At 37.6% G+C, this 15502-nt stretch overlaps 4 protein-coding genes across 6 annotated transcripts in view; 2 read left to right on the forward strand and 2 right to left on the reverse strand.

The window, feature by feature from the left end:
- Positions 1-3244: 3244 nt before the first annotated feature.
- Positions 3245-3913, reverse strand: LOC117563799 (dnaJ homolog subfamily C member 28-like). Its single transcript, XM_034242331.1, has one exon. The coding sequence runs from the start codon at positions 3911-3913 to the stop codon at positions 3245-3247; it is 669 nt and encodes a 222-aa protein (XP_034098222.1).
- A 77-nt stretch (positions 3914-3990) lies between these two features.
- LOC117563803 (trifunctional purine biosynthetic protein adenosine-3-like) lies at positions 3991-6621 on the forward strand. Its single transcript, XM_034242335.2, has 2 exons — positions 3991-4354; positions 5321-6621. The coding sequence occupies exons 1-2, from the start codon at positions 3991-3993 to the stop codon at positions 6619-6621; spliced, it is 1665 nt and encodes a 554-aa protein (XP_034098226.2).
- Positions 6622-9703: 3082 nt separating this feature from the next.
- On the reverse strand, positions 9704-11450 carry LOC117565702 (dnaJ homolog subfamily C member 28-like). The gene is made up of 3 exons (XM_034244943.2): positions 11154-11450; positions 10907-11035; positions 9704-10850 (listed from the first exon to the last, which is right to left on the reverse strand). The coding sequence occupies exons 2-3, from the start codon at positions 11009-11011 to the stop codon at positions 9858-9860; spliced, it is 1098 nt and encodes a 365-aa protein (XP_034100834.1). The 5' UTR covers positions 11012-11035; positions 11154-11450; the 3' UTR covers positions 9704-9857.
- Positions 11451-11704: 254 nt separating this feature from the next.
- Positions 11705-15502, forward strand: part of LOC117563804 (AF4/FMR2 family member lilli) — a 129639-nt gene continuing 125841 nt past the window's right edge. The window contains exon 1 of one of the 3 annotated variants that reach the window (XM_052002597.1): positions 11705-12417. The gene's annotated coding sequence lies outside the window, so the exon portion shown is untranslated. Of the gene's footprint in view, positions 12418-14085; positions 14386-15502 lie in introns of those variants that run through there. The other 2 variants (XM_052002598.1, XM_052002596.1) reach the window with 2 other exon arrangements.

Below are 15502 nucleotides of genomic sequence, written 5' to 3' on the forward strand. Positions count from 1 at the left end.
ACTTAGATTATAAATTAGTCTTAAGCTGATCACGACTCAGAGCGGAGTTAAACGAAAATTAATAAAGTTATTAATTATATTATAAATATAAACCCGCGTATAATAATTAAACTACAAAATACAAGTGTCACGAGAGCATTTCTGTACCAACTGAGAAAGTTGACATTCAACACTATGTAGCTTTAAAATTACGCTTGCTATTCGATTTTATTTATTTGCTGGGGCGCAAGTGGGCGTGACAAAAATTTGAAACAAATTTGATCTGCATAACAAATGCTATCTCGTATAGTTTCTGAAATCCAGTGTTTCATACGGATAGACGGACAGTCACACAGACGGACATGGCTAGATCGTCTCGGCTGTCGACGCTGATCAAGAATATATATACTTCATAGGGTCAGAGATGCCTCCTTCTACCTATTACATACATTTCCTGCCGGCACAAAGTTATAATACCCTTCTATCCTATGGGTAGCGGGTATAATTATACTCTTATTAACTTAATCAAGATGTTTTGAAATTTGCTGACCAAATAGTTGTCAGCATATATATTAATAAAAACTCAGTTCCATTGTCGTTTTGAAAGTATTCGAGCATAATTTCGAGTACTTCGGAGATTGACCCCAATGTCAACACGCGACTGAAAGAAATTGAAAACAATGTTGTTGCTATAAATTTTTTATATTTTTATTTTTATTTTATTTATTTTTTCGAATTTAAAGAAAGTTCCAGACAATCATCCGACATTGAAATGTCTTCTGAAGAAAGAGAATCTAGGCCTAGACTCTAGGTTATCATTACTTGACCTCTCTCGTTCAGATCTATTGAGCGGAATCCACATCCGCTTCAGACATTCAATGACTTTAACGAAATAACGAAATTCAGTTCCAAATTAATTTTGTTTGCGGGCAGTCGAAACATTTAAAATGGACAGAATAAAATTTAACGGAGTTTTGTTACTGATGCTCCTTCAAATATTCTTGGTGGCTACAACAACTGGAGATGAAGTGAGATCAAAGACATAATACTAAGAAGAATAAAGAGTGATTAAAGTGTATACGTTTTCTTTCTATCAGACGTGTGAATCAGACCGAAAAATGGAAGAACAGTGCCGGCTTCATAACTACAAGACTGTTAAACCTTTGCTAGATTACTTCAGGCAGGTCAGAAATGAGTTAGAACAAAGTGAAACTAAGGAAAAGCAGATAAGTGAATTAAATTCTGATCTTATGGAAAAATATTATGAAATTGTAAGAATTCATGAAACATTCATGAAGGAGGCAGATCTATTAAATGAGTATAAAAACAAAGTAATCAAAGGGGAAAACGATTTGCAATTGTGTCAAAATAAAGTTGATAAATCTGAATCTGAAATTAATTCACAACAAAATATTATTCTTAAATTAAAAGAACAACTAACAGATAAATCCACCAACTTAGAAAATTGCCAAGTTCAATTAAAATCTCTTAATTCTAGTTTAATTGAAAAAGATGAAAATATAAAAGCTCTTAATTCTAGTTTAATTGAAAAAGATGAAAATATAAAGAGATTGAGTAAGAATATTAAAAATAACAAAGAACATCAAAAAACACTTGAGTTGGAATTAGAGAAGAGTAAATCTATATTAGTAAAGCATGAAAAAGATATTCAGTTATGTCGTTCAGAAATCAACGAATTAAATAGGACATCAGAGAACATTAGAGAAGAACAGAAAAAGATTCAATTGAAATTAAATGAGAGTGAAACTAAGTTAACAGATAAAGTAAAGGAAAATCAGTTATGTCAATCTGAACTTGATAAATTAACTCCCACAACATGTCTCCCTTTCGGAAAATATCCAGGAGTTCATGAACTCATTGTTTCTGGCATAGGTTTATTCAATGTTTTGTGCGATAGTCAGTTAGCTGGACCTGGATGGATTGTAATACAACAACGTGTTGGGGGAAATGAGAGTTTCAATAGGGATTGGGCAACGTATCGCAAAGGTTTCGGTTCTTTTGAAAGTGATTTCTTTCTTGGATTAGAGAAATTACATCGTATCACGAGCTTGCAGCGTTTCGAACTTTACATACATTTGGTTGCTCGGAATGGAAGTACCTACAACGCTCGCTATGACAACTTCAAAATATCCGATGAAGATAATGGATATGCACTGAGTTTGGGTAAATTCAATGGAACTATTAGGGATGGCATAGGATACTTTGAAAACATGAAATTCACAACATTCGATCACGACAACGACAAAGATGATAATGTTAATTGCGCAGCCTGGTATATAAGTGGCTGGTGGTACAAATCTTGTTCTAATTGGTAAATATTGCGAATTTGTATTTTCGAAGGTATACACATAATTATTGATTTTTGTTGTTTCTTATGCAGTCATTTAAATAAAATATATGAAGATCTATATTGGTATCACTTTAGCTACATTTCACTTAAAGAAGTTAAGATGCTCATTCGCCCCAAAGAAGAGATGAAGAAGTGATAAACTGAAAAGCTGAAATTCCCATATTTGACTCAATTATATAATCATTTATATATAATTGATGCCATAAGAAATTGCATTCTGAAAAATAAAACGATCGACTATTTAATGCAGCGATTTATTTTTTGAATGGAAATATTTCAGTTTTTTTTACATTTATGTTTTGATATAGCAAATTTAAAATGTTTAGACGCTTTCAATAGAGGTGCAAATACTCAAAAGTGAGTAAACTTATGATTATCCTATATCCTTTGAATATTAATATAATTTCAGAAATGATCTTCACATATTCGCTTCTAATCTAAACATAAATGATGCAGTTTTGTTACTAACAATACATCAAAATTTATTTTTTGCAACAGTAGTTGGTGAAAAGGTAATAATAATTACACAAAGCAGTGCATTATAGTGGGTGCTAAAAGTGTATTTATTTTCTTCTTATTAAACAGATGAATTCGACCAACAAATGGAAGAATTATACAAGTAAGAAAGGTAATATTCTAAACATTTAATAATAATTCAAATACTAACAATTATATTAATTTACTGCTGTAAAATAAAACTTATATATTATATTAACGATTGAGTTTACTAAGCTGAATAATGACTTGATTTTACAATTTGTTAATAGAATAACAAATTTTTTTTTGGTTTTACCAAAGAGTTAACAATAAATCAACAGTCATTTATATTATCTAATTTACTAATATCACCAATTGTTCACAAACATATACAGCCAAATATTGTTGCAGATCTCTTTAAAAACCCATGCTGGAGAAGAAAGTGACCATGAAGTTCCTTTCCTTGACTTCTGATTTGGATTTGACGCTTTGTTTGGGTCGTGGAAGATTGCGCTGTAAATTCGGTTCCTTGAAGATGCTTTCGGCCAACTTGTCCAGGTGCTGGCGAAAGAACTGATTCTCCAAAATTGGCACAATCAGGTTATACTTGTCTATCAACTTATTTAATTCTCGAACTTGCTCCTCATGAAGTTGAGCAAAGGATTGCCAAGCTGCCTGTTGATCAGAGTTCGTTAGCGGCCAATCTCCGTAGAAGCTGCGTTCCTTACGTATCTGCTGTTTGAGCTCTTGGACTGCTTCACGTATGTCACGACTCATCATTATCCATTCTGGGGTGAAGCCATTGTCCAGCATAATCTTGTTCAGCTTGTGAGTGGTAAAATCCAAATAGGGATTCTGCATTTGAGCCGTGGACAACGGTTTGCCAGCGCCATTCAAATTATTGAAATCCCCCTTGGACATGGCCTCCTGTATAAGATCCTCGACCACACGCTCAATGCCATACTTGGTTTTAATGGCATGTTTGCCATAGTAACTTCCTCCTCCTGGTTTCTTCTGCATCAAATCCGATTCTCCAGCCGCCGCCTTCTCAATGCGATGTTCCAGAACACGCTCTTGCGCCTTCATGGCGCGCACCTGTTGATATTGTTTCTGACGCTGAAAGGGCGTCCCTATGCCAATAGATAGATTGATAGATACTGACGATGCTGTGGAGCTGTGTGTTTGATATCAAACTCCAACGGTTCATCATCGTTCTCGCTGATGTTGCGTCGCCCTTTGGCGAATTTCTCTTGCAGCACGCGGAAAGCTTCGTCGACTTGTTGAAAACGTTCACTACTCGCCTCGTCGCTGTCCGCACCAAGCTGAAGATCGGCCAGCAAATTGGTCGCAATGGCAGCGTTGGCATCGATCTTGTTGCCATGTGTGTCAACGATATTCTCTGCAATGGCGCTCAGCCCTACAGCTTCTCCAGCTATTACGCTTGTGGCAAGTGGCAACAGCAGTTGGCCGACGAGGTCGCCAGCGGTGTCTACGAGGGTGCCCAACAGGCGGACAGCAGTTTCATTTGTAAGTACGGGGGACATTTTGCTTAATCTAAGTTCTAGTTTAAAGCATCAAGATTGCCAATTGAAAGTTTATTTATGAAGAATTCCTTCTAAAAATAATACCCTCCTATGCAACTCGCTGTAATAACTGGAATAATTATCCCCTAAATTCAGTTGGAAAAGTCAGTTCGGGAGAATTTAGAATGGAAACAATTGAGGAATCGATATCACATCATAAGAAGTCAGTTCGGGAGAAGTCAGTTCGGAATCGATTTCATATCATAAGAAGTAAATTGTTTAGAGGGATATTGCCATCGAATTGCTAAATGTGGGATAAAAACAAATTGCTAAAAGCAGGGGAAAAAATGCGCCTTTTGGGAATCTTCATTAAAATAACTGACATAAGCATGTAAAGCTTTTTCGGAGTCCTACCTGACATAAGCATTGAATTCCTGATATGGTATTGTGATATAAAATGAGAGAATAGAAGGTTTCTTAAGATGAATGAATTTATGAATTGAAAGAAAATAGTATATGCAGATTTATGGAAATGTATTTTTAACGGACGCTTTAAATTTTGATTTGAAAACGAAAAGAAAAGATTAGAGAACGTTGAAAATAAAAGATCTAAAGGAGCACTCTTTAATCGAAGGTTTACTACATCAGTTCTGACATTTTTAGGATTGTTCAGAATAAAGGATAATTGAGCTATTAGGAGAAATTATATTTATAATTAAACATGAATGGACAACTGACCAAAAAGGATCAAAATAATTTGTGAATATTTAAAATTAGAGTTCTAAGGTATTCAAGTTAAGAGAAACGTTAATAAGCAAACGTTTAACTAATTTGCGATGATTTCTGGAAAAGAGATAGAAGACATGTAATTAATATCAGTCAAAGAGCTTAGACATCATCTCTTAGGTTCATCTATATGTTTAAGTTTTCTCTAGAGTCACCCTAATGCTCACTTCTAATCCTCTTTCAGCTGCCCACACCGCCGCTCTCCCCTTGCTGTATGAACCCCAAGTTTACGATCTCGCTGGCTTTGCGCTGGGCATCGCTGAGCGTGCTGGGATTCTGCCGCGTGTGGAGGACATACAACCAAGAGATGTGCTGATCGGATTGCCATCTTCGGGAGTGCACAGCAATGGCTTCAGTTTGGTGCACGCGGTGCTCAAGCGAGTTGGGTTGGGTTTAACCGACAAGGCGCCATTTAGTGAACGCACGCTGGGGGAGGAACTCCTGGTGCCCACCAAGATCTATGTGAAGGCGCTGGCACCGCTGCTCAACCAGCCCAATCATGGCATCAAGGCGCTGGCACACATCACAGGTGACGGCCTGACCGAGAATATACCGCGAGTGCTCCGCAAGGATCTCGCTGTGCGTTTGGACGCCAACAACTTCCAATTACCTCCGGTCTTTGCTTGGCTGGCAGCAGCGGGTAACATCACACCGGAGGAACTGCAACGCACATACAACTGTGGATTGGGACTCATCCTGGTGGTGAACCCCGCCCAGGTGAACACAGTGATGCAGCACCTGCGCTACGCGGAACGTGCATCGATTGTGGGCGAGGTAATTGCACGCAAGGATGCGAAGAAGCCGCAAGTGCAACTGCAGCACTTTGAGGAGTCCCTAACACGCAGTCAACGCCAGCTGAAGTCGCCACGTCGCCGGGTCGCTGTGCTCATCTCGGGCACTGGCAGCAACCTCCTGGCTTTGGTCAAAGCTACGAGGGATTCCGCACAAGCGGTGCATGCGGACATTGTGCTGGTGATCAGCAACAAAGCGGATGTATTGGGTTTGGAGCGTGCCAAGCAAGCGGGCATTCCATCGTTGGTCATTTCACATCGCGATTTTGGCACTCGCGAGGATTACGATGCCGAATTGACGCGTCACCTGGAGGCAGCTCGGGTCGATCTCATTTGCCTAGCCGGTTTTATGCGTGTGCTCAGCGTTCCCTTCGTCCGTCATTGGCGCGGTCGCCTGGTCAACATTCATCCCTCGTTGCTGCCCAAATTCCCGGGACTCCATGTCCAGCGTCAGGCTTTGGAGGCGGGTGAAACCGAATCCGGTTGCACGGTTCACTTTGTGGATGAGGGCGTCGACACGGGAGCCATCATTGTGCAGGCCGAGGTGCCCATTCTAAAAGGCGACGATGTCGACACTTTGACGCAGCGCATCCATCAGGCCGAGTATTGGGCCTATCCTCGTGCTTTGGCTCTGCTGGCAAGCGGCGCCGTTTCTCTGCCTCCAGAGAGCAAACCCGTCTCGAAGAAGAACTAAACTCAGCACCTTGAACTACTCTTTAAACTGTTCTATAAATAAAGTACATTCGCAGAATAATGTTGATAACTCCTCTACTCTTGAATTGATTATTTCCATTCATGGAATTAAATTTGACATTCAATTAAACCTAGAACCAATTGTCGATATTATACTGCGTTTATAACTTAGCTTTAAGTATTCAATCTTTAATCATAGTCGCTTGTAAATACGGATTTTGACAAATAAAATGCATTTAATAACAAAAGTTTAAATATTTTCTAAATAGTTAACTAATAGATAGATAATAGGTTCTTTGACTCATCATTCTCATGGGATACGTAATACTATTTAAATAACATCTAGTTCAATAAAACAGAAGAAGAATAAAAGTATTATTATCTAAATAAGAGGTTAATTGCATGCAATTAATTGATATTATAATCGAAATAAAAACAAGTAAGAAAGCTACAGTCGCAAAATATTGCGGTTTTATTTTCCAAATATACCGAAAATACTAAAAATATACCAAAGGGTGTATTTGGTATATCGATACAGTACCACATTCAAAATATACCATAGGCACAATATACCAGATTGTCAGTCAAAGCAACTAAGACCCCTAGTAAGTTTTTGCGTTTTTGCCTATACAAAAGTATTTCTTTAATAACTTCCAAATAATAAAACCAAATTCTCAGGAATCATAACTACTATAGTTATTATTCTAGATACCAAAATTCTAGCTTTTAAATTACGCTTGTTATTCGATTTTTTTGATTTGTGGGGGGCGGAAGTGGGCGTGGTAAAAATTTGAAACAAACTTGATCTGCGTGCAAACATAAAATGCTGCCGAAAAAAAATTATAGCTCTAACTTTTATAGTCTCTGAGATCTAGGTGTTCATACGGACAGACGGACAGACACCCAGACGGACAGACACCCAGACGGACAGACGGACAGACGGACATGGCTAGATCGTCTCGGCTGTTGACGCTGATCAAGAATATATATACTTTATAGGGTCGGAGATGCCTCGTCCTACCTGTTACATACATTACCTGCCGGCACAAAGTTATAATACCCTTCTACCCTATGGGTAGCGGGTATAAAAAAGTATTATTATCTAAATAAGAGGTTAATTGGATGCATACCCATTTTGAATAACAGCAAAATATTGCAGTATTATTTTCAAAATATACCGAAAATACTATAAAAATACTAAAAAATATACAAAATGGTATATTTGGTATATCGGTATAGTACCGCATTCAAAATATACGAATAGACGGACAGATAGACAGACTGACGTGGCTAGATCGTCTCGGATCAGATGCTGATCAAGAATATATTAAAAAAACTCAGCCCCATTGTCGTTTTGAAAGTATTCGAGCATAATTTCCAGTACTTCGGAGATTGACCCCACTGTCAACACGCGACTGAAAGAAATTGAAAACAATGTTGTTGTCGATGAGTCTTAAAGAAGAAGCTCCTTGGAACAAACAGAACAGAACCTATTGAACAGAAAAAATTACAGACGATCATTCGACATTGAAATCTCTTCTCATCCGACATTGAAATTTCTTCTGCCGACAGAGAATCTTGGCCGAGACTCTAGGTTATCATTACTTGACCTCTCTCGTTCAGATCTATTGAGCGGAATCCACATCCGCTTCAGACATTCAATGACTTTAACGAAATAACGAAATTCAGTTCCAAATTCATTTTGTTTGAGGGCAGTCGAAACATTTAAAATGTGCAGAATAAAATTTAACGGAGTTTTGTTACTGATGGTCCTTCAAATATTCTTGGTGGCTACAACAACTGGAGATGAAGTGAGATCATATTCAGGAATTCATCAGCTTAATGTATCTGGCATAGGTTTATTCAATGTTTTGTGCGATAGTCAGTTAGCTGGACCTGGATGGATTGTAATACAACAACGAGTTGACGGAAATGAGAGTTTCAATAGGGATTGGGCAACGTACCGCAAAGGTTTCGGTTCTTTTGAAAGTGATTTCTTTCTCGGATTAGAGAAATTACATCGTATCACGAGCTTGCAGCGTTTCGAACTTTACATACATTTGGTTGATGATAATGGAAATACCTACAACGCTCGTTATGACGACTTCAAAATATCTGATGAAGATAATGGATATGCACTGAGTTTGGGTAAATTCAATGGAACTATTGATGATGGCATGAGATACTCTGAAAACATGAAATTCTCAACATTCGATCACGACAACGACAAACATGATGCTAATTGCGCAGACTGGTATAAAAGTGGCTGGTGGTACAACGCTTGTTCTTTTTGGTAAATATTGCAAATTTTTATTTTCGAAGGAATACACATAATTAAAGATTTTTGTTGTTTCTTATGCAGTTATTTAAATGCACCATATGGGAGAGATCTAAATTGGTGGGACAATATTTCCAAGCATATGTTATATCTTAAAGAAATTAAGATGCTAATTCGCCCCAAAGACGAGATGAAGAAGTGATAAACTGAAAAGCTGAAATTCCCATATTTAACTCAATTATATAATCATTTATATATAATTGATGCATTAAGAAATTGCATTCTGAAAAATAAAACGATCGACTATTTAATGCAGCGATTTATTTTTTAATTGGAAATATTTCAGTTTTTATTACATTTATGTTTCGATGTAGCAAATTTAAAATGTTTAGACGCCTTCAATAGAGGTGCAAATACTCAAAAGTGAGTAAACTTATGATTATCCTGTATATATCCTTTCAGTCGAACTTTGAATATTAATATAATTTCAGAAATGATCTTCACATATTCGTTTCTAATCTAAACATAAATTATGCAGTTTTGTTACTAATAATACATAAAAATTTATTTTTTGCAACATCAGTTGATGGAAAGGTAATTACACAAAGCAGTGTATTATAGTGGGTGCTATAAGTGTATTTATTTTCTTCTTATTAAACAGATGAATTCGACCAACAAATGGAAGAATTATACAAGTAAGAAAGCTAATATTCTAAACATTTAATAATAACAATTCAAATACTAACAATTCTATTAATTTACTGCTGTAAAACTTATATATTAACGATTGAGTTTACTAAGCTGAATAATGAATTGATTTTAAAATTTATTAATAGAATAACAAGTTTTTTTTGGTTTTACCAAAGAGTTAACAATAAATCAAGTCATTTATATTATCTAATTTACTAATATCACCAATTGTTCACAAACATATACAGCCAAATATTGTTGCAGTCATCTCAGAATCCCATGCTGGAGAAGAAAGTGACCATGAAGTTCCTCTCCTTGACCTCAGCTTTGGATTTGACGCTTTGTTTGGGTCGTGGAAGATTGCGCTGTAAATTCGGTTCCTTAAAGATACTTTCGGCTAATTTATCCAGGTGTTGGCGAAAGAACTGATTCTCCAAAATGGGCACAATCAGATTGTACTTGTCAATTAATTTGTTCAATTCTCGAACTTGCTCCTCATGCAGTTGAGTAAAGGATTGCCAAGCTGCCTGTTGATCAGAGTTCGTTAGCGGCCAATCTCCGTAGAAGCTGCGTTCCTTGCGGATTTGTTGTTTGAGCTCTTGGACCGCTTCACGTATGTCACGACTCATCATTATCCATTCTGGGGTGAAGCCATTGTCCAGCATAATCTTGTTCAGCTTGTGAGTGGTAAAATCCAAATAGGGATTCTGCATTTGAGCCGTGGACAACGGTTTGCCAGCGCCATTTAAATTATTGAAATCCCCCTTGGACATGGCCTCCTGTATAAGATCCTCGACCACACGCTCAATGCCATACTTGGTTTTAATGGCATGTTTGCCATAGTAACTTCCTCCTCCTGGTTTCTTCTGCATCAAATCCGATTCTCCAGCCGCCGCCTTCTCAATGCGATGTTCCAGAACACGCTCTTGCGCCTTCATGGCGCGCACCTGTTGATATTGCTTCTGACGCTGAAAGGGCGTCCCTATGCCAATGCCATCGTTCGATAGATACTGACGATGCTGTGGAGCTGTGTGTTTGATATCAAACTCCAACGGTTCATCATCGTTCTCGCTGATGTTGCGTCGCCCTTTGGCGAATTTCTCTTGCAGCACGCGGAAAGCTTCGTCGACTTGTTGAAAACGTTCACTACTCGCCTCGTCGCTGTCCGCATCGGGATGCACACGCTTCACCAGATCCAGATACGCTTGACGAACGGTATTCTGATCGGCGCTCTCATGTACACCGAGGATGCGATAACATTGCTGTAAAGTAGCGTAATGTTAATTTATATTGGCAGCGGATTTCTCAAGGAACTCACCTGGTAAACTTCACGGCGTTTTAAGTGCAAAGTGCGAGAAGGCAGAGAAGTCTTTGCCTTTACTAAAGTACCCAACAAATTGGATTTTTTCAACATTCTCCACATTTAAATTACAGCTCAGCTGGCACACTGAGAATTCAAACAAAACAAATGTTAACATTATTATTCAATCGATGGCACACGACCAAGTAAATAAAGTTCAATAAATAAATCAAGAAACATAGACAATCATTGCTAAAATACATACCATATTTAATACCAACGTAACTGCATTAAATTTGATTTTTTTGACTACACAATTAAATTAAATTTATCACAACTGCAACTCCAGCGGCAGTGTTATTTTGCCGCTAACAGCTGATTTACATGAATGTTATTGCCAGCAACACTGTTGACTTTTGCAGTCTAATTTAAATGGTTCAAATATTTCAGCAATCTTATCCAATTTTGCTTTTAATTTCATATTTTCATTATTAAATTTTAAAAAAATATATATTTTACCAGCTCTATGCATGATTTGCGCAGTCTGGCCAGCATAAAACATCTGTTGCTGCTTAATATTTACATATTGGAGGCTACCTGTTAATGCATTTGCTAAGAGCAGCACCGTTACTCAAAATGGCTCTGTACGCATTGCAGCTGTCAGTGTTGTTTACAATAGTGTTATCTAAATCGGTTATCGGATGAGCATTGTGGTGTGACCATTTCTTGTGACATTTATTAAATTGGCGTGACCAGATTTTTGGGTAATTGCAAACAGCTGTTGAATTTTTGCATTACTGCGGTCACACAGTACCAAAAAAAACTCGTTGCACACAACAGCAAAACACGCAACAAAAAAATTAAAATATTAATTCGATTTAAAACAAAACGCATTACAATTAAAAGCAAACAATGAGTGCCAGCTAAGTGCCTCAATTGGCCGGATATGTGTAAATCAAGTGCAGTGCAATTAGCAATACAAAAATTTGTTTAATATAGCCTACATACAAATACAAATACAAAAAAAGAAATATTTTTTCGTAAGTGTCGCAGAATTTACTAGTTGCTGTTGGTGTATGCGTGCCCCACTCGTGCTTGTGTGTGTGCGTTTACGTGTGTGTGTGTATGTGTAAGCATGTGTAATTGTGTTAGTGACTTTGACTGCATTTTGCGTACGTTTTTCTTTTGTTTTTGATTAAAATGTAATACATAAAAAGAACAACAACAACAAAGTCGCAAGGCAATAGCCGCCCTAAACACAACAACAACAATTAATTTGCTGCTATACAACACTACAACACTGGTGAAAGAGAAACACACACACACCAAAAAAATAGCAGCATGTCGCATTCAATGTATGCGTGTGTGTGTGTGTCGCTGTCGTCGTCTCGTCACAACGTTTGCATGTGTGCGTGCGTGTGTGTGTTGATTAGTAGTATTTGTGTTAAATAATGTTTAAACATTTCTTTATTTCGCACAACGAACACAACAACAATATTTTTGATGCGTTTGCATTTTAATTCAAAAAGGTGAGTAACTTAACATCAGTTTATATATTTTTGTTATAAACAAATGCCACACACAAGAGTTGTAAGTCAAAAGTTTCGCCCCTTCTCTCTCCCGCTGCAAAGCATTTTTGCAAGCTCGCTCTCCCTGTCTAGCTGTCGCCTCGCTCTTAATTTCATTGCGCCTCATTTTTTTAGTGTAATTTTTGTAGTTGTCTTTTTTTTTAATTTTAATTTGCTATGCGCGATTCGCGCGCTTATTGTGAATGCGCAAAGCACACAAACAAAACGTCAAATGTCAGACAAGCCGCCACTCTCTTGAGTCGCTCTCCCGCTCTTGCTCTCTCCACACTCACGCTCTCAGTAAGTGTCTGCGTGTGTGAGTCTGATTTGTTTTTGTACAATTTACTTTTGATGTGCAAAAACTAAAAACTCTTGTTTGAAACACGTAAATCAACTAATTTTTGCTTTTGCTACTGCTCTTGAATTGTTTTTGCTTTTGCTGTTATTGCTATGTATTTATTCTATTATCTGTGCAACTCACACATAAACACGCACACGTACACATACACCTTAACACATTTCTGATAAGACTTTTAATTGTTTGAAACGGACATGTCAATAAAAACTAAAGAAAAATGCTCGACTATAAAATTGTTTATTTTTAGCACAAATTTCGCACAATTTTAATCGGCAGAAAAATGATAAAATAGAAAATTAAATTGTATGCACCTTTCAAATACTGCATAAAGTAAGTTTTTAAATTCTTATCGAACATCGAGCGTTGAGAGCGTTGTTATCGATAACAACTGACGTAATGTTGTAAATTTGCGTTTCATTCAAAGTCTATCAAAGGTCGCTAGATAAGCATCTTAAATCTTTGAGCCTCGCAAAGTATTTTCTCTATGTAATTCGTAATTCTTCAAACAAATCTGTAATGGTGCTAATTGACGAATCTTTAATATGTTGGTGATCCCCCATAACAATTATCAATGTTTATCTAAACGAGCATTTAATACAATAACACATTTCATAAAGTCAAACAAACAAAAGCAATAGCATTTTGATGTTGTTGTCGTTATTCGCACGGTTTCAAATTCCAATGCATTGGCAACACTAACATTAACTAGCAACAACAAACACACGCATGCACACACACACGCACATCAGCAAAAGTAACAACAAACAACAGGCGAAAACGTCAGGCGCGCTCTCTCTCGCTTGCTCTCTTTACTCTGCTTTTTGCTCTCAAACATTCATTCACAATTTTTATTGTCGCCGCGAGCGAAAGAGCGCACAAAACGGAATGCGCGGCAAAAACGTAGCAAACATATGTTGTTGTTGTCGTACAACAATACATTTTCGATACAATTTTTGAACAATTGAACTAAATACTTTTTTTTAATGATCTTCGGAAAACGCAATGCATCAGCAATGTTTGTGTGTGTGTCTTTAACTCATCATAAGATATTTTGCTGGCGCTCTCTCTCAAGTTTTGTCTCTCGCACTCTCCCAAGGCGAACTTTGCAGAGCGTGAGCGCCACCTGTTAATTAACAGTGCCTTAACATGCACAATTTGAGTCGAACATTGCTCTCCGCTAAGCACACTTAACATACCCGGTTAGCAGTTTGGCGCCAGTGTTAACAGTTTTGTTTTTTGTTGTTCCAACAGTAACAGAACGACGTCGCGCCGCATAAGATGTGTATGAAAAAAGCGAATAGCGACAAATCGTAAAATTTTTTTCTCATCCATCTGTACACGCGCCCGTCGAATCTAAAACGCCATGCTAAATAATAATAATATATAAATATGAAATAGAAATTATTGAAAAAATCAAAGTGTGTGTTAAAAGAAGTGCAATAAAGTGCAAGCAAAGAGCAAAAAAAAGAAAATCAAATCAAATGTGAAAAGCAAATTCAAATGTAAAAGCAAAAGCAAAATTCAAATATATATTTGTATGCATATATATAATGTATATGCATGTGTAATACGTAAGTTGTATTTATTAATTATTTATGACAAAGCAATAAAAACAAAACGCGTCACAATTACTCTGTTGCCGTCGCAGTCGCCGTCGTCGCAGTCGCAAGTAGAGCAACGCCGCGTTACCGTCGCTGCCGCCTGCCGCCCCCTGTTGACCAACGGGCCAACTAAACACGCATACACACACGTACACGCATCCATATACTTGAAACACAAATACATGCACAGTGCGAATTATTTTTATTATTATCGCTCTCGCTCGCTCTCTCACTTACTCGCTCAGACTCTAACAGCGCCTTTTGCAAATGTTATGCAAATAATTAATTAAAGCAAATAGCAAAAACAACAGCCACAGCAGCAGCCACAACAGTATAAAACACACTAAATTTCGCTTTCGCAAAGACAAAAAAATAACGTTATAGAAAAAGTGAAATGCGCATTGACTTCAAAGTTGTCTTTTTTTTTTTGTAAAATTTTTCAAACGTACTCTCTCGTACGCTCTCGCTCGCACGTAACGGAACTGCCGCCAAGACACTCTTATTGCTGTTGTTGTTGCTGTTAGGCAGCGGCGTCAAGCACAAAAAAAAAACGGGTATGCGTGCGTTGCCCTTTGGGTTGAGTTTGCCTATAACAGCAGCAGCAGCAACAACAACAACCACTGTGCATAACATAATGAATGAAATGCTACAAAAACAACAACAATAACAGCGCAGGCAATTTTGTGTGCTCTCTCACACACACACAGCCACAGGCAAGCATAAATACATAAGAATTTAGCGTATGCTGAGGCCATGTGACTGTATAAGTATTTATGTACATATGAAATCATTACACGTTGTGTCGTTTGACTTGTGCTCATCTTGCTGTTGTTGTTCTTGCTGTGAAGTACATTTTTTGATTTTTATTTAACACCTGCTGTTTTTCCATCAACAATGCATCCAAAGTCGCAGCTGCTGCTACAAGCTACGAGAGCGTTGGCAACACAACTCGTGCCTTGCTTACAAATGTGGTTGGCAACGCTGCTCAATGCAATTGCGATCAACAGCTGTTAAGCAAAGAGTGAGAGAGGGAGAGTGCATGAGAGAGAAATTGAGCCGAGTGAGAGAGGTCAAACTGACAGTGAGA

This window comes from Drosophila albomicans, chromosome 2L, assembly GCF_009650485.2.
Source record: "Drosophila albomicans strain 15112-1751.03 chromosome 2L, ASM965048v2, whole genome shotgun sequence".
Classification (NCBI taxonomy): Eukaryota; Metazoa; Arthropoda; class Insecta; order Diptera; family Drosophilidae; genus Drosophila; species Drosophila albomicans.